Source organism: Eucyclogobius newberryi, unplaced genomic scaffold (assembly GCF_026437365.1).
Source record: "Eucyclogobius newberryi isolate DKJ021-1_F unplaced genomic scaffold, fEucNew1.0.hap1 SCAF_7, whole genome shotgun sequence".
Classification (NCBI taxonomy): domain Eukaryota; kingdom Metazoa; phylum Chordata; class Actinopteri; order Gobiiformes; family Gobiidae; genus Eucyclogobius; species Eucyclogobius newberryi.
Genome location: NW_027316389.1, coordinates 27,593,156 through 27,617,392, shown reverse-complemented (window position 1 = coordinate 27,617,392; position 24,237 = coordinate 27,593,156). Strand labels below are relative to the sequence as shown.

The following is a 24,237-nucleotide window of genomic DNA, read 5'->3' as shown; positions in this document are numbered from 1 at the left end:
CAGCGCAGTGACACATAACACCACTTTTATCCCCTTCATATTGTATCGACAAGTCCCATTCTCCCGCTGTAGAAGTCTTGTCATTTGATAGCCCTAATCATTAGAGCTTATGGATAGGCCAGATTGTCTACTTGTCTGTTTTTCCTTGACCCTATATGTCTAAAGTGGTCGACTCATTCACTATCAGGGGCAGCTGTCTACAAGCCGACCCGCTGTGAATTTCTAATTTGCCTTTTGCAAATGTGCAATCGGCTCCTGCAGTCTTAGCCGTGCAGTCGTTTGGATGCAGGCTTCTCTTGTTAAATATGCTGATCTGGAAAACGTTCTGCATCATTTTTGTTGCTTGGCGTGTGAAAGTCCCTCTGTGCAGTTGGAGGCAGTGGTGCAAACAGGGACATAGCATTAGGAGAGGAGAGTTCAAGGGCTTCATTCGCAAGAAAAACATAAAAACATTTAGTTGCCTGATAGTACGACATGTTCATTCATTTATAGATAATGTTTTGAAAGCATGTATTTGTTGGCCTGTGATATTGCTGTGTGCTAGTTGTAAATGTATTTCCAATTTATTAAACAAAATTACCAACACAAATCAACTTGAGAAAAATCGAACTTATCTTCTCCACATATTAGGTCAAGAATATTTGATTGACAACTTTATTTTATTTGCAATAACTGCCAAGTCCTAATATAAATATAACATGAATAGGCATCAGTGATATAAAACATTTTAATTGAATAATTGGTACAGTAAAGTTACTGTTTATGTTTTTGATCGCTTAAGGATTCATTACTTTTAATTACTTTTTCTGGAGAAACAATTTATTTCTATATGTCTGAGCACTGGAAATCATAAAAAAAACAACTTATATTTAGGTAAGGCTTAATAGAGTGTATCTAAATAAAAATTATGACAAATACTTTTGCGCAGAATCTGTAAAACCGCCATTTTTTATCTAATACTTATATGACCTTGGTCACAATTCACATTCTTCTAGTCAAGATGCTCCTCTCGCTCTCTTATCTCTCTCTCTCTCTCCTCTCCTCCAATGAAATCCGCAGCGGGTCTCCTTACGTCAGCAACATTGCAGGGGACCTCTGTGCTCCAACCGCCATAACATTCAGCCTCTATCTCCTCCAGAGCTCATTAGTGTCCATAGGTAAAGGTGACAAGAACGGTCACAACACTTCCAAGTTAAAAAAGACAACTGAAGGTGCACTACAGTATAAAGTCCCTCATCAAAACCAAGCACAAAAGTCCACATAGAAGGGTATTAAGAGTTACTTTGCTGCAGTGCACAATTTACATTCTACTCTCTATTGATTAATTGTGTTCGCCCCATGGGAACCTGCATTGAGCTCAGCGACTGTAAGCGGGATTTTGGTATCCTCTGCATTTTAAATGGCTTTATGCAGCATGTCATTACTAGACTACCTCAGCTTTCCTTGTGAAAGTTGGCATTTGTTTTACTAATATATATATATATATATATATATATATATATATATATATATATATATATATATATATATATATGCGCACCTTGGCCATAGCCTATTGAGCTGCAGTTTTTTAGTTTGGATATATAACTATAGCTATAACTATTTGAAAGGCAATGTCATCTAATAGGCCTAAGCCTGTGGCTATTTTGCTTTTTTACTAAAGGAATGTTCTATTAGCCCTCAGGGATGGGATTTCGCTTTCAAAGATGCCTAATTTTTGTACTCAGTTGTTATATAACCCTTCAAGTAGGCTATTTTCCTCTGTATTTATCTGCGTTGCAACAATGAAATGTCACCATGTGTGGACAATAAAGAAATATCTTATCTTATTTACACTAAAATATCTGGTCAAAAAAATATGAATTGCCTTTTTTCACCTTGACTGTACATAATGGAAGTATTTTCCTATGGTAATGCTGTAAAGATAAATGGTGTAACGTTATATTAATTAACGAATGATGGCGGGTGAATAATGGTTCCTGGTGAACGGGGCTTGCATCTTGCCTGTGCCGCTCAGATGGCCTCATGTGTTTCCCTCTCCTACGAGCGACACCTTGTTCTCCCGCTGATATGGCGCGGGATGCTGCTGGATGTCTGCTGCTGGATGTCTGCTGCTGGATGTCTGCTGCTGGATGTCTGCTGCTGGATGTCTGCTGCTGGATGTCTGCTGCTGGATGTCTGCTGCTGGATGTCTGCTGCTGGATGTCTGCTGCTGGATGTCTGCTGCTGGATGTCTGCTGCTGGATGTCTGCTGCTGGATGTCTGCTGCTGGATGTCTGCTGCTGGATGTCTGCTGCTGGATGTCTGCTGCTGCGGACAGCCTCTCCGTCCCCCCGCGGACAAACCCTAATGGTCTGTTCCACATGAACCTGTCAGTGTCGCCGCGGCGCTGAAGACAGCCGAAGTGTGAGCGCAGAGGGGGGACTGCCTGCCATTGCAGTGCGGCTGCTGCTGCTCTGGAGCCACAGCAGAATACCTCTCCATTCCTCTCCTCAAGGATTTTCACAAGTGCGTCGTGAGGACCATTGCTTTTACGAGGTGATTGTCTTTCCTAGCTTATTTGGCGAGTGCGTTATGTGGGAGACCATTTTGCTGTCGCCGCAGGAGCAGCCTGGATGTGCTCTGCGGGAACAGGCGATAACGCTGCAAGTGGAAGTACCGCTACCTCCGCGCTAGCTCAGCTAATTGTTAGCTCCATCTCCGATGGCTAATGTTATCATCTAAACAGTGGGATACGTAACAATGGTTACAGTCTCATTTGACTTGCCTCTTTTTATAGCTGCGTTTTTATGTCAGAAAATGTCTTGTGGTGGAGCTGTCAGCAGGCGGACTGCTGGCTCACGTCAAGTGCGTCCAGGTAGCGTTAGCCAGGCTAGCCTCACTGGCGAACAAAATGTCGGCCAGTTAGAGTTGGTTTGACCAAGGCAGTTTGAAGTGGCATAAGATTTATTAAGTGCACTGCTATGTGAGAAATCAGAGAGCGGTAACATGAGCTCAGGGGCAGTAAACATGGCATCGGTTTTCCTAATTAAAGGGGAGGTCATATGATGACCCACCTTGTTTTGATGGTCAGCTAGTAAAACTTGAGTGGTAAAGCTAGGTAGCAGTTGGCTAGTGCTAGCTTGTTAGCTGGCGAGGGTTTGGTGACACTTTCATACCAACCCTCCTTTCAGTTAAGGTGAATATGCAGTAAACAAGAGGCATGCCGTTTATTCATGACATCCTCCTCGTCAACACACTGAGCCTTGGCCAGGAGGATCCAGGATGACTAAGTGCCCCGTCACTGGACCTCCCTGAACACAATATCACCTGTTGAATGTAAAGGAATCAGGCGTGTGTCGCTAGTATAAACTGACACTGTGATTTTACATCCAAGAGAATATGACATGATCTAGCTTATGAATTATTCTGTGTGCAATATTTTGCATCGTAAACATGTTAAATACTAATACCCCTACTGGGTTTCAGAATGATGAGAATTAAGAGTGTTGCCATGGTGATTAATAATAAAAAACAAAATAGATGAATGGGGTAAAAATGTCATAATGTTGCTTATCACAGGAAGCTGAAACCCATGAATTCACTACACAAGTAACTACACAAGTAATTATAAATAGTATGTGACGCTTCGTGTCCTTTTTTTTGTTTTGGTTGTGTATTTTTGTCTACTTATCTACACTGGGTGCATTGGCAGTAAAATTGGTAAACTGGTCAATCGGACACACGTTTCGCAATAGGTGAACTTGGAGTAGGTTTGAACAAGGTCCCAATTTTGGCTCCGATGAAACGCAATACAAGAAAATTATACCTTCAATAACACTAGAATACTGAGGTGAAATGGTGAACACACTGTCCATTGAATTTAGTCTGAGCTTTTGTCAATGTAAATCATATATCATGTGCTTCATTGGTACAAGACTGGGGGGAACTATGATACAGATGCATTTAATTCAGAGAAACATGTTTTTTTTTTAACAAGGTTGAAAGCATTGTTGTTAAGGCAAACATGTCACTGGAGATAAGAATATCTAGTGGCCCAAGGACAGGCATACATGTTGGACTGTAAATCACGTCGCCCTAAGCTGTCAGAGAAACAGCAGTCATCTAAGTCAGGGTGGGTTTGGAAGGACACGCATTCAACGTTCAATATTTCACCTACTTTTGTAAAACATGACCACAGCGATATCTGGAAAATGCATGTCTTACTATAAAATGACCTGTTGTGGTCTAGTGCATGCTAATAAGCTCGGTGTACCTTTTTTTTTTTTTTTTTGCTGTGCTGTGTGAGCACCATTAAAAGTTATGTGTTTCCAAAGCTTAAACTTGCCCATAAAAGTGGTGGGCTTTATTGATACAAATGGATCTAATGGATGGCCTTGAGAATTTCTCTCCTGAATTAATGCTGTGTCAGTGAGGAAATGAGATGCTGGAAAGTGCCATGCCCAGAATGACATGGGTCTCAGCGTTAGTGCTAGCCTCGAGCTAACACTGGAATGATGAGGAATACACTAGACTAGACTGAATAATGCTTTTTTTGGTACCATTTTTCATGAGCAGAACCAAAAGATATGAAACCTTTTCTGTATACACAAAATACCCATTTCTCTCAAATATTGTTTTACTGAGCAATTAATATTGATATAATCCATCCCACCTCACAGGCGTGGCTTATCAAGATGCTGATGAGACGAACATTTTAGAGGTGTGCCTTGGAGTGGTCACAATAAAATGATTTTTCTGGGGAGGTATTTGGTGTGACCACCAATATGGCAGCCAAAGTTGCCGGATACGTTGTTGTATACACAGATCCAGAGTTTCCCAAACATCCTCAATGCAACGACAAATAATTAGGCCACACTTCCCCAAACTTGAGGAGAGGTAAATCAGTCAACAAATGACTTAAGTGTAAATTGTAACATATATGGACAATTTGCGTAAAACTATACTATTTCAGGACCAAGGGGACATGTTAAAAGTGACAGTAAATCAGAACTTTTGAGTAGCACCAAAAGCAAGAATGTCAACTACGGGTTAAAGAACCCTTTGTAGTTCATAATGTGTAATGAGTTTTATGAACAAAATCAACCCAATTTTTTTTTTCTTCATTAAAATGCAAATCACTATTTCCATCACTGCCTCCCAACATCCCCGTCGATTAGGCCTGGGGAGGCAACCAATAAAACTACGACGTGTGCCCATTGTCTGGTATGATTCTGCTAACAAACGTGAGTGCTCACACCGGTTACGTCTCTGCTAATGCAGATACCCCTTTTGGCCCTGAATAAATCTACTCTGTCGTAAATCCCTTTTGAGCGAGGTGTGTGGGATTATCAAGGTAACAAGCCCCACAAATTCACTCATCAATCACATTTAGTGTAAGGCCCCTTTCCTTTCTCTTCTAGTACTGTAACATCCCTTATTGTTGGTAGTTTTTCATTGGTGCCGGCGTCCTTGTTTCAATCAGGGTGATGGAGGTTGAGGCGAGGCGCGGTGGGTCAGTGGCACTGGGCTTATCAGCACATTCCTGCCCCCTCTGTGCTCTGTGTGGGCTCTGATAACTTCCACTGAGATGATTGGCCTCCAAGGCTGATTTCCTGGTCCACTTTTCAGGCTCTGGACCCAGGCTGTCGAGACACCTTTGGCTTTTTCTGTTTGTTTTTCTCATACTGGACTGACAGGACCAAATGTTGAAATATAAAAATGTTTTGGTATATTTAGCAAAGCAGTGCCTGTAGAAATAATGATCAACCATACAGATCAGACGAGTGATAATCATAATCTATGCATGGTTTTAACAGATTACAAACCTTTAGAAACTAGGAAAGTGGCATTCTTAATGTCAAAATGTCCAAAAATAATTATATAATTAATTAAATAATTAACTATTGTAAATATTCTGTCTAGAAGCCATAAGTGACTACTTCATATTTCAACCTTTTTATTTGGTTAAAAAATGGAAAAACGGAAATGACTAGTTGGCGTATTTTAAAAAAATGATATCGCTGACTAGTCAACAACTTAAATAATTGTTAGTGGCAGCCCTAATAAGCTCTAATCTAAACAAGAAAAGTCATTGCATTCAGTTAGTAGTAGTAGTAGTTTGCAGTTACATTCAGCCTTAGAGATGTCACTCTAATGTAAAATACATAAATGGCTCCAAACTAGATTGTGCCAGGCTTGCCTTTTGATAAAGCTACATTTGAACTCTCGCTGTAATCCCTCATCCCTGTATAAGCAACCATGACAACTTCTAATTTGATTTATAAAGACATATCTTGAAATAATATCAGTGCCTTTTCTACTCTTGTAGTGATGTATGTAATGTATTGGACGTGTTGTCACCTTTTGAAGACTCTCTTTACAGTCTGACCAACTTTGATCTATTATTGAAAGCCGAGCCATGTTGTACAAGTATTCTGAACTGGCTGTTCACTTGTATGTCTATTGGGACGATGACAGGCAGTACACAGCTGTTTATCTTGTGTATAGAGCTGTTGGTGTGGAAGCAGGATTTGCAGCTCGAGTTCTCCACATGCCTGTTTGCTGGATGTGGAAGTGATTCATTTTGCCCTCGCTCTGCAAAAGTTGCACAGAGCCTCAGTTATGTGTGGAATCTGTCACCAGTGCCGGGCCAGAGCCTTGAGGGATGTAAATTTAACTCTGGGTCTGTTGCCCGCGGTGACCGTGTGACTGTCAGAGCTGTCCCAAACCATCATCATACCCTCCTCCTGGTAAGTGCAAGTCTCGACCCGCACGGCCCGAGTTCAGTTCCGAGAGCATTTGTACAGAGCCGATAAATCTGTGTGGAGTTTTGTCAGACCAATCATTTCTGTTGTGATTTTGATATCAACTCAGAAAATGTCCCATCAAATGTTTCTGAAATTTATTTATAATCGGCAATAATAAATACATTCTTAGTTGTTCTGATTTGAAGCTTTTACTTGAAAAATGCATTGATGAAAAACCAAGTAAATACTAATTCAATAAAAATGTAACCGCATGAATCTATAATTGGCTTCTCATTTGAACTGTTCAGTGTTGAAAAAAAATCAGTTTCTAAAATGTATTCATTCTGTAGGTCATGTGACTGGTGTTAAGCTTAGCCTCTACACAATTGCAGCTTGGTAAAATATTACTGAACTAAAGAAGAAATAACATATTTTATCAGTTCTTTATGCCTTGTTTTTCATCCTTGTAGTTTTCTGCTCATTAAAATGGTTGGCCCATATTGTAAGATGCCTCAAATGGCCTTGGGGTGAATTTCCATAGTGAAGCACGCAGTTTGCATCTGTGTAGGAACATATTAGTCTTGTCTTTGAACAGATGATTGTTGTAAACTCAGAGGAAACCTGACTGAACTTCTCCTTTTTAGTCAAATAAAAGGGTTATTTAACCGATGCCTTTCTTCGGTCTATTGTGTCGTCCACTTTTCATAACCGTTGATCTTATTGAACAACTCGAGAGCTGGTAACCTTCAGCTTCTCTGTTACTTCAAACGCGAATCAATAAATCTATACAGAGCTATTAAATAATAGTATGTTGGTGTAGTATTTGTGCTGGGATGATGGATTTCCTTGGCCTACCTCGTGGAGTGTGGAAAATCACCCTCAACTTCTCACTTGTCCACTTTATTCTCAAGTGATTTATTGGGTGCAGCTTGGTAACGCTGTTAGCAGGTGTAGTGTTGATGTTATCTTGGAATGACTGTCACAAAATGGCTACACGTATCTATCACAATGTTCGAGATATTGAATTATAGCGGGAGAAAAGGGTGATGTGGCAAAAATAGACAAGTCTTTATTCTTTCTGTAGTTCTTTCTTGTTTCCCTGTCCATCATTTTGAACTTAAAGGGGCTGTACCAGTTTTTTGTAGAATTTGTTGTTGAGGTGACAAATGTATTGTAAAAGCAGCTGTTCGGTTAAGAAAAGACCGCTACAATCAGTCTGCATCTAATTATAGAGCATTTTATTATTCAAGTAGCAGGCTTATTGTTGCTAGCTTTACCTTGATGGCAAAACTCGCTCTGGCTTCAGAGAATTGTGAAAAACTTGAATATTTTTGATGCTGGAATGCATGAGGTTAGTGAAGAATACATATGCACTGCTGCAAAGCGTTTGAAATTAGCTTAATGTTTTAAAGACATTTAAAACATTAAGTCCTGGAAGATTTATTTTAGCTTTGGAAAAAACACAATTTTACAATTTTATTATGTCATTTGGCCCACCTTTTGTTGCGTTGAAAGCACTAAATATTATGCTGTTAAAATATGTATTTTTTATTGTTTCAGTTCCTATCAAACAAATATTTCCCCCACTTTTCAACTGTTCGCTGTAGGCCCGTCTACAACACACACGTCTTACCCATCATGTATTGCTTAGTGTTCATTGAGCGACAGTGTGACTTTCAGGGAGCCGTCATTGACCCTCGGAACATAATTTATGCCGGGATTGCAGCAGCCCACCTGGGGGAGGGGTGTAACCGTGTCCCCCCGTGCAGAGCGCTGATAGATGGTCCGGGATGCGGCGCGGCGAGGGTTAAGTCCGGTACAGCACTTTACACTGCGGATGGATGCTGCTCGCTAGCACAGAGAGGAGAGCCCCATGCCGTAGCGTACTGCAGATCCCACTCACAACTCTGCCAAGGCGCTGGGATCGGCTCCGCCTCTTTAACGACCATCGGAAAAAAATGCGCTGAAGACTGAGAAATGTTTGGAAGGAGGATGTGAGAGGTGCGTTTGGGGGGCAGAGGAGAGGAGACGTCAGGGCGTAGCAGCGGCTCGCTAACCTCTCACCTGTGCTTGTAATTTCACTGGCGCTGAGAGTAGAGCCAGGAGGCGGGGGCTGTGATTGGTCATGTTTTTTGGGATTGTTTACGTGCGTCTAAAGGATTCTCCCGCTCAGCCCAGAGACGCTTTTGTCAGCTTCCTCCCGAGATGAAATGATGTAAGTACAACAAAATCCTGCTTCTTTGATAAGTGAATTGGATGGTTGCTTTTTAATAACTCTTGCTAGCTGACATTAGCAACTGGCTTGAATACCTTTAAGTAATAGTACTCTTACGCTACTGCTTTTCATGTCGTAATATGTGCTCTGTGTCACGCGTGTCTCCCGGGGGACTTTTTGACTCGCACTAAAGGCTCTCGCGCTCATTACCATTTGAATATGTTTTCCGAGGCGGGCTAGTTTTAGCAGTTGTCAGCATTCTTCGGCACATCAGTTTCAATCTTTGCTGTGATCAATCATTTTATTCCACTCGTTTGTCGCTCCACTGCCTGCCAGCAGCTACTCAAAAGTATCTTCTCACTTTGTGTCTCCGGCTTCAGTGACACTTGTAACTGGCTGCTGAAGTATTTGTGATGGATTGAACAAATTGTGCAATGTTGTTGGTTTAAGGCTCTGTTTGTGGGACCACCAAGATGTTTTAGTTTTATATTTACAGCATTGAAATGTATTATTTAGTGTTCAGTGTGATTTACTTTAAAGATCTTTGGTGTTTTATGTGTTTTGATTTCAAGTCATTGCATCTTTTTGATATATTTAGTATGCCAAGGAATACCATTATTTTCAATTACTGCAATTTCCCTAATATGGTGCCAACCCCACAACCCAGTCGTCTTCTTGCTGCTGGTAAAATCTTATCTGGACTTGGTGGGTCAGTATAAGTCCTTATAAGGTCAGTAAGTCTAATCTGTTTGGTGATGGCAGGAAATACCCCAGTGTGCAGTAAACATCATGTCTTATCAGTGGGCCCTGCTTTGGTTAATTGAGGGCCTCATATCAGCACAAGCCATTGCTGTCTGCCTTTGCTTGGATTGCTAAATGAAAGGATTTGCAACCCCCCCAAAAAAAATCGCTTGGGTTCGAAGATAATGGACACCTCGATAGCTTTGTCTCTCGTCTCAATAGCATTTACTTTAACAAGAGGTTATTAAACAGACTTGAGCGCTGAAGTTTCCCCTTAAATCACTCTGTTGCAGCATCACAACGGCAGAATTAATGAGAGCTATTTTTAGCGCGCAGGTCCCAGAGCGGTCAAAATTGAATACGGTTCTGCCTCGCCCCTGAGCAATACTTCAGCATAAAATCCATTCTTCTACTTTCTGAATTAAACACTTTGCTCATATCGCCTCAAACGCCTCCGAGGGACACTTATGTTTTTTGTTTTAATTGGCTGAGAGTCTGGTCTGTGGTCTTTGATTTTAATGGTGCTCCAAAGTTTGTTCAGAATTTAAGTATTTAAACTTTCCTCTGTCTTCTTTGTTTTTAGGCAACATTTGTGATGACTCATTCAGCTGGTGCAGTTGTCTCCAAAGCGCAAGAGACTCTTTAGTCTTTTTAAGCTCTAACAGCTTAAAAGTTACTGATATAAACCCTTTTTATACAACATATTCTCAGTAATACTTTATTCTTGCATCTGAATAGTTTTCCATGTCTCTGCAAAGGCTTACTTAAATCACTCACTCAAAAATCTAACTCTAAAAATGTAAGTAGAGCAGGAACTGTAACAAAATGTATACCAAATTATTTTTGTTATATACATTGGTTAAAAATATGAAGGTACACTAAAATAGTAATATGCCCGGCTGGCTGCTGTCGTTGGCATGCATTGATTTGAATATTTGTGCTGGTATAATATTTTGACGTATTAGTACCCCATGTGCATTTTGGTAAATTGTTTGACTTTGGAGAGATCTAATGTCGGGAATTACAAAACTAGAAAAACAGAATTGTCACAATTGATTCTGTTTTACTTACTAAAAATAAATATAATCTTGACTGTGATACAAGACTGACTTTTAATCCATGCCATTTAGCTCCAAAACGCATGCTTTTACTGACAGGATTGGCTGTAGACCCAAGCTGATCGTGACAGAATCTCAGTTTGCGTTCAAATTTGATTAATTGCACAGCCCTAGATGCAGTGGCTTTTTATTTATTTAATTTTGTTCATCCTTGTAAGCTCAACAATGCATTTAAAGCAAAAATACAATAAAGTTGACACGTGTCATACTGATGTCCACTGACAGCAAAGCTTCTTAAAATGTCTCTTTATATTTGGTTCCCTCCTGATGTAACTTCTCTATTTTAGAACTTCACTGATGTGTAATTATTTGAAGGACTCTGTGGACCTTGGTTTTGGTTCGTCTCAGATCCCTCCAGTCCATTTTGCCATGATGTTTCTGTCCAGAGCGCTCAGCTGGGGGTCCATCTGCGCTGGGGTCTGTCTGCCCCGGCCTGGCTCCCTGTGCTGGGTGTAATCCCTTGAGCGTGACCCAGGCGGGGTGCAGTGCGCCTGGGCTGCGGCGGCTGCCAGGCCTGGCTTTGGCCTGTGGCGTGGAGCTTCTGTTGGCATCACTCTTCTGTCGCTCTATAAAGGATGAACCAAACGGTTGAGCCTCTAAGCCGTTTGACTCGTTTCATGTTTGGAAAAAGTGTAATTGTCTTTTTCTAAGAACCAACCCATTTGTGAATTGCTGTTTCTAGCGACAGTGCCATTAATCTGTAATATAATGGTGTCAATCATGTAATAAATTATTCATTCTTGTCATGTTGTAGAGATTGTGTGGCCTGAGTTTACTTCAACTAAAGCCGTCTGCACAGTAGGTCACATATTTATTAGTATTGCGTTATCAACTTGAATATTCACAAATGCAACAAAGTAAATGTTGCACTAAGATCAGACAGAACTTTTTTAGTTTTTGAACTTCTTTTTCCAACACAGATTTGCTTTTAAAGTAGTTGTTGCTTCTGACGTGAAGAGATCCAGAGCAGTACTTGGTCCACTGCATATGTAAAAGGCCCCGAGTCATTTTTTAAACCCTTCTGTTGTTTTAAAGCGTCCACAGTTTGAAAGTTGAACCTTTAGACATGGCCTGGAAATGTCAGGCCTATTGAACAACACCACGCTGTTCCCCCACTGTTACCAGAGCAACACTCTGCAGGAGGAGGAAGCACAATTACATCCTCTTCAACTGAAAGGTGTGTGTGGAGAAGAGCGAGCACAGAAATGCAGCCCGTGTCGCCTTCCAAATCTTTCCTTTTGTTCTTTTTTTGCTTTGGCCTTTGTATAGTCGACACAAAAACTCATGCTTCTTTATCATGATATTTGCATTTTTTTTTTCTTCTGCCAGATGCCCTCACTTGTGTTACCCTAGTGCTTCTGGTGGGTATAAGAGGTATAAGGAGAATAAAGATGCAAGTTAGAAAGACAAAACCATTCATGCAGAATATTCACTGTACATGAATACATAAAGGAGGAGACATTATGTTGTAGTTGACATTAATTCGTTGTGTTGATTCAGGCCTAATAAAGATCTCTCTAGTGCCTTTTCTCCCACCTCCCAACTTGTTTGCTCGATTTGCCTCATGGAGCATTTTATGTTTGCAGCCTAAAAGCCAATAAAAGCCTAAAACACAGGAAACTGAACCTTGTTTCAATTTACACCTAATGTGGCGTTTTTTTTCCATCAGCACTTTCTTTCTGCTGATCGAGACAAAGGCATAAATAAACCATAGCACAGAGTAAACTTTTCCTCCAGTGCAGAGTTTGTGCCTGTGATTCCAACAGTGCATTAATATTCAGATGACTTTCCCTCGGCCGCGGGGACTTCCCTTGTTCAAACTTTGGTTCACCCTCCTGTCTGACATAAGCTGCTTTAGGAGATTGCGACTGTTGCTGCCAAGCCCGGACCGTCTGGGGCCACTTTTTGGTGATTCATTCGGCTGCCCACATTCCCACACTGTTTCCACTTCACAAAACACATTAGGACAATGTGTTAGCAGCGAGGCTGAGGTGGTGAAACCATAAAGACGATGCACTCTCAAGGACTGCTCAGTATGTTACTAGTTTATTTATACAGGCCAATATTATTATCTGTATAAGGCCTACTGGATTATGGGAAAATGTGTTATGATTGGTCAGGGCAGGGGTTCTCAAACTTTTGATTTGAATATGTAAAAAAATACGGTAGCGTTTAATTGCACTATTTTTGGCACTTAATGTGTTATTTTACAAATTTTCTCTCAAATACACTCTAATCCGGTAAGGTATTGCTTGAATAGAGTGTCCTCATTTTAAAATTATACTTTTCAAGCCCAAGAGGAACCTCTGCACACTGCCTCGCGCCCCTCGGCTTGAGAACCACTGCGTTGGGTCATAATTGAAATCACTCCTATTGAATTACTTTAATTTATGTATGTACTGTTCATTAAGAATGATCAGAATAATTTATTTGCACAGCCCTAATTTGTTTTGCGGGATTGTAAACTCAACAAATGGAATAATTTAGAAATGATTATTCAACATATTGTTAAATTCAAAATCTTCAACTGGACTCACTCCATCAAATCTGTAATCAAACAAATTAATGTTGCATTGCATGTGTCCAGCATTTTTGTGTCATTATCACTTCGGGGACCACTAATGGACCACACCATTAGCTCCTTGTCAGTTTAATTAAGTTGTAAATTAATTGCTAATAAGCAGAACCGACACATTAGTGTTGGGAGACTCGCAGCAGTGTCGCCTGGATGTCCAATCGCTGTAACTGTTTTAAATGACAATCTATCTCCCCTCACTCAGCGTTTATTATGCTTTAATAAGGAGATACATGAGAGCCGCTGCTGGAGGAGCTTCCTGTCTTGAGTGGTTGTAACTTGTGTGAAATGGCCCATGAAAGCACATCAAATGTGACGGTTAAGGGCAGATACTGGGCTCAATTTACATGAGAAATGGGGGTTTATGTGTTCAATTGTGTGCCGTTGTAGGGTGTAATCTTTCTCAAAAGAATGAACGTCATATATTTTACACAGCTATTGCACGTTTAGGAGCTGAATTATTAATCAAGGTTGAAGGTGGTTTCAATTGGAAAATGGAGAAGACTGCAGACTTTTTATCAAATCTATGCAGAGAACAATAAGCAAGGGTTTATTGACTAATTATGACGAGTCGACAATGAAAATGATTGCACTTGTATTTTGATCGTCTTAATTGTTATCTGGACAGACTCTAGAACACATGAGAAGACATTTTTAAGAAAACAGTGGCGTTGTTAAATTCAAATGTCAAACATCTATATAATACATTTTTTTGCAAATATTTTCTATCTAGAAGCCTTCAATCACCATATTTCAACCTTGTATTTGGTTGAAAATGTAGTAAAATTGTCTCAACATGCAAAAAAAAGTATTGTTTGACTAGTCGACTAATTGAAAGAGCAGTCGCTTACTAAAATAATCGTTAGTAAAACATCCTGTCTGCATTGGTACATAAGTGTGTTCTCAATCTTATTATTGCTTCTAGATGTTTAGAATGTGCACTGATGTAAACTAGTTTATTTTAAAACATCAATTAAGAATGAGTTTAATCGTAGTATTTGTCTGAAAATGTGTTCAGCCTCATCTTCCTCCCTTCGTTGAGGCCTGTGTCTAACGTGTTGAGGTGAAATGACAGAGCAAAGGCGTGGTCTGTGGAGAGAGAGGGAGGGTTAGTGAGACCGGGGACAGTGCTGACCCGACAGCCGAAGGAGCTGACCTTCATCCTCTCCTCTGTGGTCTTTAACGCGACACAAGCTGCGTTTTAATTTCCAGACTTAGTGACGGAGTGACCTCGAAGCATCCGACAGTGTTTTTATCTTTGCTCTCCTTGTATTCAGGCCCTGAACTGGACACAGAGTAAAGAGCAGCTCCGGACCGGCCCCTGAATGTTAACGGCGCGTCTGTTAGCATAGATAGCTTGCAGTCACTGAGGTGTGCTTCGGTTTGCATACCATTCCCTACTTGGGTTGATTCAAATGCTGCTAATATTTAAATAATGTTTTTAAATGTGCTATAAACAAATACTATGATAGACTTTTATAAGGGTGAAAATGTCATCCTGCCAGAGATCGATACTGGATGGCTGGTATAATCTTGATTTGCTTAATCATATTAAAGGAAGGATTTATTTGTCTTATTGTCAATGTCAAATTGCTTGTGTCGATCTACAAACAGGGGCTGAATACAACCGTGTTCAATAATTTATCGAAATGCCCTGGACCCTGACTTGTAATGTAATGTTATAAATGTTGTAACCACTTCCTGTTTTGTTTTACAGAGTGCAGCAATGGAGGAGACTGTCATTTGGGAACAGCACACAGTAACACTGCACAGGGTCAGTATCAAATCAATGAAAGACATGATGCATTCTACATGCAGTACTAGACCACACACAGTTACAGTGGTAATTCCAGACTCCATGCTCCTTCTCTTAGTACCTGCAACCAAAAATCTGTGTTTATTGTTTCCAATTGTTTTCTCTGTTTGTAGGCACCGGGGTTTGGTTTTGGGATTGCCATATCAGGAGGTCGGGATAACCCTCATTTTCAGAGCGGTGAGACCTCCATCGTGATCTCAGATGTGCTGAAGGGGGGCCCGGCCGAGGGGCTGCTGCAGTGAGTTACTGCGCCACTGTCTGAAATGATCCAAATGTCCACAGAAGGACTCAGCGTGTGTGTTGTGTGTCTCAGGGAAAATGACAGAGTGGTTATGGTCAATGCCGTGTCCATGGACAATGTGGAGCATGCCTACGCAGTCCAGCAGCTTCGCAAGAGCGGGAAAATCGCCAAAATCGTGAGTGTCATTCCTCTATCCCATCTCTCAATCCTGTGAGGAAATTAAGTTAGAGCCGGTGTGAATCAATAATCACTTGAATTTGTGCTGCGCTGTAGCTTTTGTGAGCCTCGTTTTGTTCAAATGTCCTTTATTTGAGAAGATTGATCCTGATTTATTATAAATGACTCACTGTCACGCTGATCTCATCTTCGTTTCCCACCAGACAATCAGACGGAAAAGGAAGGTGCACGTCCCAATGGGTCGGCTCGGGGAGAGGGAAACCATGTCAGAGCACGACGAAGAGGAGGACAGCTACGACGAAGAGATCTACGAGACGAGGAGCGGCCGCAGCGTAGCTTACAGCATGGGGGCCATGGGCAGGCGCAGCGGGCGGAGCAGCGGACGGCGGGACAGGGAACGGGAACGAAGTGCTTCACGAGAGAGGAGTCTGTCCCCACGCACAGAACACCGCTCACACAATCTGCCCCTGCGCCCCTCCAAGGTCACGCTCGTCAAGTCTCGCAAAAATGAAGGTGAGGCTCGTGATGTCGGGGAATATGCTGCAAAACTGTAGTCGTTGCACCTTAATATTAAATGTAGAATTAGTTAAAACATGTCATTCTAGTGTTAATGCCCAGACTAAATGCTAAACTAATGGTGAGATACATTACATTTTCAGTGGATGTCTATATTGAAATGTTTTTTGTTTGTTTTTTACTTTTTTGCTCTCTCTCCATTCGCTCTCACTCAAGTTTATATCCAAGTCTGTATTGGTGAACTGCCAAAATAAATAAAACTTGCCAGCTTGTGCAAAATCTTAAAGTAACTAAGGGAAATCCAAGTAAAAGAGCAATTAATCTTCTTAAATCAGTAGCATTAATCCGAGCTGGGGCAGTATTGGACGTCCCAGTCAGAGGCTGTAAACCCTGTGCTAATGTGCTAACGTGCTAACATGCTCTTTGTTGCTGTCGTTCACTCTGTAAGCAGAATATGGCCTGCGCCTGGCCAGCCACATCTTTGTCAAGGACATTTCCCCCGAGAGCCTGGCAGCCCGGGACGGCAACATCCAGGAAGGAGATGTTGTTCTGAAGGTGAGATTTGACACGGCAGTCTACAAACTCTGAAATGTTGCACTCCAATGATTTTTTTATGGGTGTCACAGATTTAACATTGCAGCTGTTTTGTTTTGATGTAGCTCGGGTCTCTTTGGAGAATATGTAAAGTAGCACTTAAAAGGTAGAGCGTCCCAAAGAGTCTCTTTTCATCCTTGATTTCAAGAGGAACAATTTCAAATAATCACTACATGATGTTTTGCCACACGTGATTTCCTCCCTTACTCTGATTTGTGATTGACTGCATGCCTCCGTGTCCAAGGCCTACAATGTCCTTCAATACATTTCACTCTGATAAGCATAATTAAGGATGCGGTAAAATTGTGTATGATTTTCTATTCTTATGCTGAGATTAATAGACAATAAATATGTAAAATATATCAAAAATGCAGCGCTCTAAGTGACTATGGTCTGTTTCTATTTGTTACAGATAAATGGCACAGTGACAGAGAACCTCTCCTTGATAGACGCCAAGAAGCTGATAGAAAGATCAAAGGGAAAGCTAAAAATGGTGGTTCAGAGGGACGACCGAGCGACTCTGCTCAACATCCCTGACCTCGATGACAGCATCGCTTCAGCCAACGCCTCCGACAGAGACGGTGAGCGCATTATAAGCTAGAAGGGACCTCCATTTGAACACTAGGCCAGGCACACACGGTCAGTTAAATGAAACTATTGAGATTTGAAAATATTTTGAATTGTTTAACGTGTAATGGCATAGGAAGTCCACTAAAACCAACAGTGGGACTTCCTTCTAAACTATTAGCCAATTTAGAAGGGGTTTGAACATTTTGGAATTTAGTCTCTTGATCAAAATATAGAAAATGTCCATTATGTGATACATTTTGATCTGAAATGTACATGGGAGTACGCAAAGTTACAGCTGTCGCCAACATTCCCCAACTTATATTTCGTAACTTTTTACTAACTACTACTTTTTCAGACATCTCAGACATCCATTCGCTTGCCTCGGACCATTCCAACCGATCACACGAGCGGCATCGAAGCAGCCGCTCTCCAGACCGACGCTCCGAACCCTCCGACCACTCCAGGCACTCCCCTCCACAAATCAGCAACGGCAGGTACAAAAGGCACATGCTCATTCGTGCGACACCTGTAATTCACATTCATTCAACATAGCTTTAACTACACACGGCCTCCATAATGTCATATTTAATAGGATATTGCAGCCTATGCCAATGCAACACAGCAACTAACATTTTACGTAGATGCAACTTGGTATTGTTTCATTTAATTCCATTAGGTTTGGAAAAACAACATTTCTTTTTCAAGCCGAGTTCTTTTTCGAGCTGGTCATCAGCGTTTGCCTCACGCTGCAGGAAGCTGGCATGAAACGCAGGCCCTTCTCGAGGAACTGCTACCAGCCATCTTTAAAAGGGCCTTCATTGTTGTTCAAACTGGGTCTTTGAATGCTCTTTGCCAGAATTAGTCATGTGCTAGAGCAGAACAAATCTATTCCTTCCAAGTTACAAATGGGCTTTTTTGTGCACCTTTTCATCAGATTGACACAAAAAAAGAACTATTAATCTTTATAGATGTTCTAGGTTTCTAGTGCTTTTTCTCCAGAGACTCGAGACTCACCTGAAAGACTACATTTGTTTTGACACCAGAGGTCAAGTGTTTTAAGATAAAGCTTCAGATATATGAAAAACTATGTCACGACCTTCAGAGTTCGAGTGAAGAGGAAATGTATCATAGCCTGCTTTTGTATGGACAAGAATATGGCGTGTGTTGTCAAGATGTTCTCGTCGCTTGTTGCCCCGGAGCTCTACATCTCCACAGTACACTATTTATAACTCAACATATTGTTTTTCATCTTCCATTTCCTCCAGCCACAGAAGTCGTGACGATGAGCGCGTCTCAAAGCAATCCTCTACACCAGCCAAGCTTTCAGAGGAGGTTTCCCTGCCCAAACCCAAGGAGTCTGCACTGACTAGAGAGGACAAGCAGCTCCCACCACTCCCAGGTAAAGACCACCAGCTAAATTTTACTGTGGCGTTCATCATTCAAAAATACACTCTACTCATTCACCACAAATCAGCGGGTTACATAAAAGAACTCCTGCTACATCTAGTCATTTCTGCCCTTTTTAAAAGGCACAAGTACAAAAAAAGTTGACTCCAGACGCCTGCTGAGCCTGGCTCCGTTTGCCTGGAGCCATGTGAAAATAAACCATGAGTTGATCAAGTCTGACGTCCCTGCGCAGCCCAGAGCATTCTGCTGCTTTTCTCTGTGACCTCTGTGCTCAGGATATTGTGTGTGTGCGCTCAGAGTGGTTAAGACTAGGGACTAAGATGTATCTGAAGGATTGTTTGTAGCATTTGATTTATGCTAACGATCATTAGCCTCCAATATCAACATGATGTTTATTATTCATGTTGTTGTTTAGATTTGTTCTTTCGCTAATATCATTTTCCACACATCTTTTGTTCACTCACAGAACCCAAGCCGGTTTATGCTCAGCCAGGGCAGCCTGATGTTGACCTGCCAGTCAGTCCCTCTGACGCTCCTGTGCCAAGTGCTGCCCACGATGACAGCATCCTACGGTAAACACTGCTCTTTGGGTATAGTGTAGATTCATGTATTGAAATGCAAAACTCCAGTACATTTTAGTTTATAGCAATGGAAATAGAATCATTTACTCTTAGTTTCACAAAGTTTTGGAAAAGGAAGTGTCCAAAGGTGAAGTGAGCCAAATGTTGTTTCCAATCTTATTATCAGGCCAAGCATGAAGCTGGTGAAATTCAAGAAGGGGGAGAGCGTTGGGCTGCGGCTGGCTGGAGGGAATGATGTGGGCATCTTTGTGGCTGGAGTCCTGGAGGAGAGCCTCGCTGCTAAAGAGGGGCTGGAGGAGGGCGACCAAATTCTCAGGGTGAGCCACTTTTGCCTCATTCACAGTTACAGTAACCAAATCTGCAACTAATGGATGGTTAAGTGGGTGAATCAATAAGACGACATAAAAAGGTTACAATTCTGCATATGTGTTGTTGAGAAGAAGTAACGTTTATTCCTTTCTGGTTTTAACAATGGGGTGTGTGTGCGTGTGTGTGCGTGTGCGTGTGTGTGCGTGTGCGTGTGCGCGTGCGCGTGTGCTTGAGATTTAAAAGATGGTGACTCTCAAATCACGCAATATCCTCCTGTGTCCTTTAACAGTCACCCAGGAAACACCGACAAGAATCCTGTTTGTTCTTGTTTTAGTTGGTTTTAACACCTCGCTGCCATATATCATGCTATTTGTACCGTCCTTTCCTTTCTTTGGGTATAATGGCTTGAGCTGTTGCAGACCCATAAACTCTGCAGTTACAAAGACGGGCACGGAAAGAAACAGCGGTATAAATCTCATGTCTAAAAGCAGTGGTTGTCAAGCTGTAGCCATAGAACATTTCAATATTCAAACCTTTTGCTTTTTTGAAGACCGTATATTGATAATACGTGTTTTTTTTAGGGTCAAATTTGGTTCCACAATCATTCCTGTTGGAAAAAAGACAGTTTAAGCATGAAATAATTTGTTTTTATATCTCAAACTATAGGTAAACAATGTAGATTTCGCAAACATAATCAGAGAGGAGGCTGTGCTCTTCCTTCTGGACCTCCCTAAAGGGGAAGAGGTCACCATTTTGGCCCAGAAGAAGAAAGATGGTAAGGGGAATATGAAGGAACACATTCATTTCTGTTTTCCCTCATTTGTTTGTTGCTATACTTTGCTTTGTCATTTTCCAGTGTACCGCCGGATTGTGGAGTCAGATGTTGGGGACTCATTTTATATTCGAACCCACTTTGAATATGAAAAGGAGTCACCGTACGGGCTGAGCTTTAACAAGGGTGAGGTGTTCCGCGTGGTGGACACTCTTTACAATGGAAAGCTTGGCTCGTGGCTGGCTATTCGCATCGGCAAGAACCATCAGGAGGTGGAGAGGGGGATCATTCCCAACAAAAACAGGTACAACCCTCAACGATGTTATGCCTTTTAAAGCTTGTTTTGTTGGTAATCAGACACAATTTGTAATGGCCTCGGTTGGACAATGTTGGACACTATTCTAAAAGCTTTTGATTACAGAAGCAATCTATGACTAATTTGTTATGATTGAACGGCCTCACATTTCGTCTTACAGGGCAGAGCAGCTCTCCAGCGTGCAATACACTCTTCCTAAAACAGCCGGAGGCGACAGGGCAGACTTTTGGAGGTTCCGTGGTCTTCGCAGCTCAAAGAGGAACCTGAGGAAAAGTAGAGAAGATCTATCATCCCAGCCAGTGCAAACAAAGTTCCCTGCGTACGAGCGAGTAGTGTTGAGAGAAGGTGAGGCTTTGCTCTTTTCTCTAATAAATGCAGCTTCTTAATCGTTCATACGACTTTAAAACTTGTTCTTTATGTCTTTCTCAGCTGGTTTCCTCAGACCTGTTGTCATTTTTGGGCCTATTGCTGACACTGCTAGAGAAAAACTAGCCAGAGAAGAGCCAGATCTTTTTGAACTAGCAAGTACGTATGAACATTATTACATGAAAAATAATTGAAAGTTTGTTTGCTGCTAAGATAAGATAAGATATTCCTTTATTGTCCCACATGGGGAAATTTCATTGGTGCAACGCAGGTAGATACATGCTAGTTGTTGTTGGCAGTGGTGTGAAGTCAGTACTCCACGCTGGTCTCTGAAAGCTGTGAAATGCCCTTAAAAACTAATTGCGTTGAATAATTAGGATGCTTCGAATGTGTTCAGAAATTGAGGTTTGAGTTTTGTGTTTGTTTTTGCGTTTTTCTATGGCAAGCGATTCAGACTGTTTAAAGGTTGAATGGAAATTTTTTTGGCCCTTATCTGAGTCTGCCGATTAGTCCTGCCACGTATCAGTCATAAAACGCACCTACCGCTCACCTGCAGCCGCGTGTGGCTCGTTTCCGCGTGTCTAAGCGCATTGATCTATCATAGTATAGTTCCGTCAGTGTACGAGATAAAATGATGACTGAGAAAGACAGTTCGAGCTGACTCAGAAGAAGACGGAAATGTACAGGAGACGAGAGATGCGATGCGATCCGTCGCGCTAATAAACAAACGCAAGTTCTCAAATTGCCGAAAAATCGTCCATTGCGCCTTTAAGACTAGGACCAATGGACTGAAAAACAGCTTTTATTCACAAGCTGTTAAAACAATCACTCCTATTCTATATTTCACCTCATTTGCTGTTTGACAAGGGAGTTAGGAGCTAAGACAGTAAAACCTTTTTTAAGTGTTTTATAAATAACCTACTCATAAAATGTGCTTGTTTTTTTCTATTAAGAGAGTGAACCAAGAGATGCGGGAACTGACCAGCGAAGTTCAGGCATTATCAGACTTCATACTATCAAACAGATCATCGACAGAGTAAGGAGTAAAAATACATATAAAAAACAATGCTTTTCTTAATTATATAAAATATTGTATGTAAATTATTTGAATGTTTCTCAATTCTAGGACAAACATGCAGTGCTGGACATAACGCCAAATGCTGTGGACAGACTGAACTATGCTCAGTGGTACCCTATTGTAGTCTTCCTAAATCCAGACAACAAGCAAGGTGTGAAGAACATGAGGACCAGGCTATGTCCCGAGTCCAGGAAAAGTGCCAGAAAGTTGTATGAGCGGGCCATCAAACTGAGGAAAAATAATCACCATTTATTCACCAGTGAGTAGATGGAAAATGTATGGATTTATGTTGTTGTAGTCAGTCTTGCTTAAAAAATATTTTCTACAGCTACTATCAACTTGAACAATATGAATGATGGTTGGTATGGAGCGTTGAAAGAGACAATTCAACAGCAGCAGAATCAGCTGGTGTGGGTTTCTGAAGGCAAGGTAATATTATACAGGTCACCAAATGTAAAACGCATTAACTTCGCCTGGCTCAACTAAAGGGTGGTCTGACTTGTGATCTACTCTTCTGTCCTCAGGCCGATGGCACAACCGAAGATGACCTGGACATTCATGATGACAGGCTGTCATACCTGTCGGCACCAGGCAGCGAATACTCGATGTACAGCACGGACAGTCGCCACACGTCGGACTATGAGGACACGGACACAGAGGGCGGGGCCTACACCGACCAGGAGCTCGACGAGACTCTGAACGATGAGGTGGGGTTACCCACGGAGCCTGCCATCACCCGCTCCTCTGAGCCCGTCAGAGAGGATCCCCCAGTGATCCCGGACACCCCCGGTTACCCTGGATTCCAGCACCCGGTGACACCTGACGCTGCCAGTCGAATCGACCCCGCAGGGTTCAAGATAGCCGCTCCACAGCAGGTAATGTTCATGTCGACGCCTGCAATGAGTCAGTGAAATAATAGATGGTAAACCTACTGATGATGATGTTATTTGCGGCCAGTAGTTTTGGGGTGAGTTGTTGTTTAGGATGTATGATAAATGTGTGCTAACAATACTTCACAGCAGGATGAGGCTGTTCTGCCTTTGCCCGCGCTGCCTCCTCCAATGGCAGCGCCCCCTGCTGTCGAGCAGCCTGTACAGCCAGATGAGTCCTGTGCTGCAACTCCTCAAGCTGACTCCCTTAGCAGCCCCAGCCCTGCCCCTGAGCTCATTCAGCCCCTTCCTCCAGCTCCACCTCCACACAAGCCCCACCTGTCTGGACTGCCCGGTCCAGAACCAAAGGTACCTCGGACCGGGCCTGGGCCCCAGCCTGCCTTTAACTGCCTGTCTATAGCACATGCTTTCCACTCGCTCTCTGCATGACACGCCCACACTGTGTGCCTCACTGAGCCCACTGTGGTCCTCTGGATCCCAGAGAAAGTGGTCCACATGCACCGCAGTGGGCTGGGAGACCAGAAGGACTGGTACATCGGAGTCTTTGACCTGGATGAAGACATCCACCAGCGCAAACTTCTGCTCTACTTCCTTTGCATGGCTCCTAATGTTTTGGGTTCCTTTCAGCTTTAACTTCCGTAGATGAAAATAGCAGCACTTCTGGTAGCACCTTAGTTGTAGATGTGTTGTTTGTTGGAGTGACAATAGTTTGACTTTGCATTAGATGCAAACTGAATGTTGGTTGCATGATGAAAGATAACCTGCAGACAGTGCCATAGGTTTATAGAAGTAAACCTCCCTATGGAAAAACTTTTTTTTATTTGCAGACTACTCTAGGCCTTCTTTTTTGGTACCGGTAATAAACCAGCTTTCTCCATAGGAAGTACTTTGACCCTGCTGTCTACAGGCTACACATCATACGTTTGAAATGAGGCCTTTCAGAAAACGTTAACTGTTAACTAATACTCAACACGACTAACCACAAACTTCCAATTTAACAAAAAGACTTTCTTACTTGAAAGGCATCGTGTCAAACAAGCATTCAGTACAGTTTTTTTAAGAACAACATTTGCTTGTGTAATCTGCACTTGGTGTTACCTAAATAAATGATTAAGGATTTATTTTCTGGTCAATAATTGTGTCAAAAATATATATTTGCCAATAATTTGCTATATATAAGACTTTATATTTACAGAGCGTAATTGTAACATTGTATACTCTTATGTT

The 24,237-nt window shown here is 41.8% G+C and overlaps 1 protein-coding gene across 11 annotated transcripts in view; it reads left to right on the top strand.

The window, feature by feature from the left end:
* tjp1b (tight junction protein 1b) overlaps positions 1 to 24,237 on the top strand; it is a 70,664-nt gene that overhangs the window by 39,427 nt on the left and 7,000 nt on the right. For 4 of the 11 annotated variants that reach the window (XM_072434508.1, XM_072434507.1, XM_072434505.1 and 1 more), the window contains 19 exons: positions 15,095 to 15,151; positions 15,307 to 15,431; positions 15,507 to 15,609; positions 15,815 to 16,124; positions 16,576 to 16,682; positions 17,134 to 17,302; positions 17,647 to 17,785; positions 18,557 to 18,690; positions 19,165 to 19,270; positions 19,446 to 19,596; positions 20,255 to 20,363; positions 20,445 to 20,664; positions 20,837 to 21,021; positions 21,106 to 21,201; positions 21,996 to 22,078; positions 22,169 to 22,379; positions 22,449 to 22,549; positions 22,645 to 22,995; positions 23,140 to 23,358. In XM_072434508.1, coding sequence (XP_072290609.1) covers positions 15,095 to 15,151; positions 15,307 to 15,431; positions 15,507 to 15,609; positions 15,815 to 16,124; positions 16,576 to 16,682; positions 17,134 to 17,302; positions 17,647 to 17,785; positions 18,557 to 18,690; positions 19,165 to 19,270; positions 19,446 to 19,596; positions 20,255 to 20,363; positions 20,445 to 20,664; positions 20,837 to 21,021; positions 21,106 to 21,201; positions 21,996 to 22,078; positions 22,169 to 22,379; positions 22,449 to 22,549; positions 22,645 to 22,995; positions 23,140 to 23,358 — 2,976 coding nt within the window. Of the gene's footprint in view, positions 1 to 2,365; positions 2,539 to 15,094; positions 15,152 to 15,306; positions 15,432 to 15,506; positions 15,610 to 15,814; positions 16,125 to 16,575; positions 16,683 to 17,133; positions 17,303 to 17,646; positions 17,786 to 18,556; positions 18,691 to 19,164; positions 19,271 to 19,445; positions 19,597 to 20,254; positions 20,364 to 20,444; positions 20,665 to 20,836; positions 21,022 to 21,105; positions 21,202 to 21,995; positions 22,079 to 22,168; positions 22,380 to 22,448; positions 22,550 to 22,644; positions 22,996 to 23,139; positions 23,359 to 24,237 lie in introns of those variants that run through there. The other 7 variants (XM_072434516.1, XM_072434506.1, XM_072434512.1 and 4 more) reach the window with 5 other exon arrangements.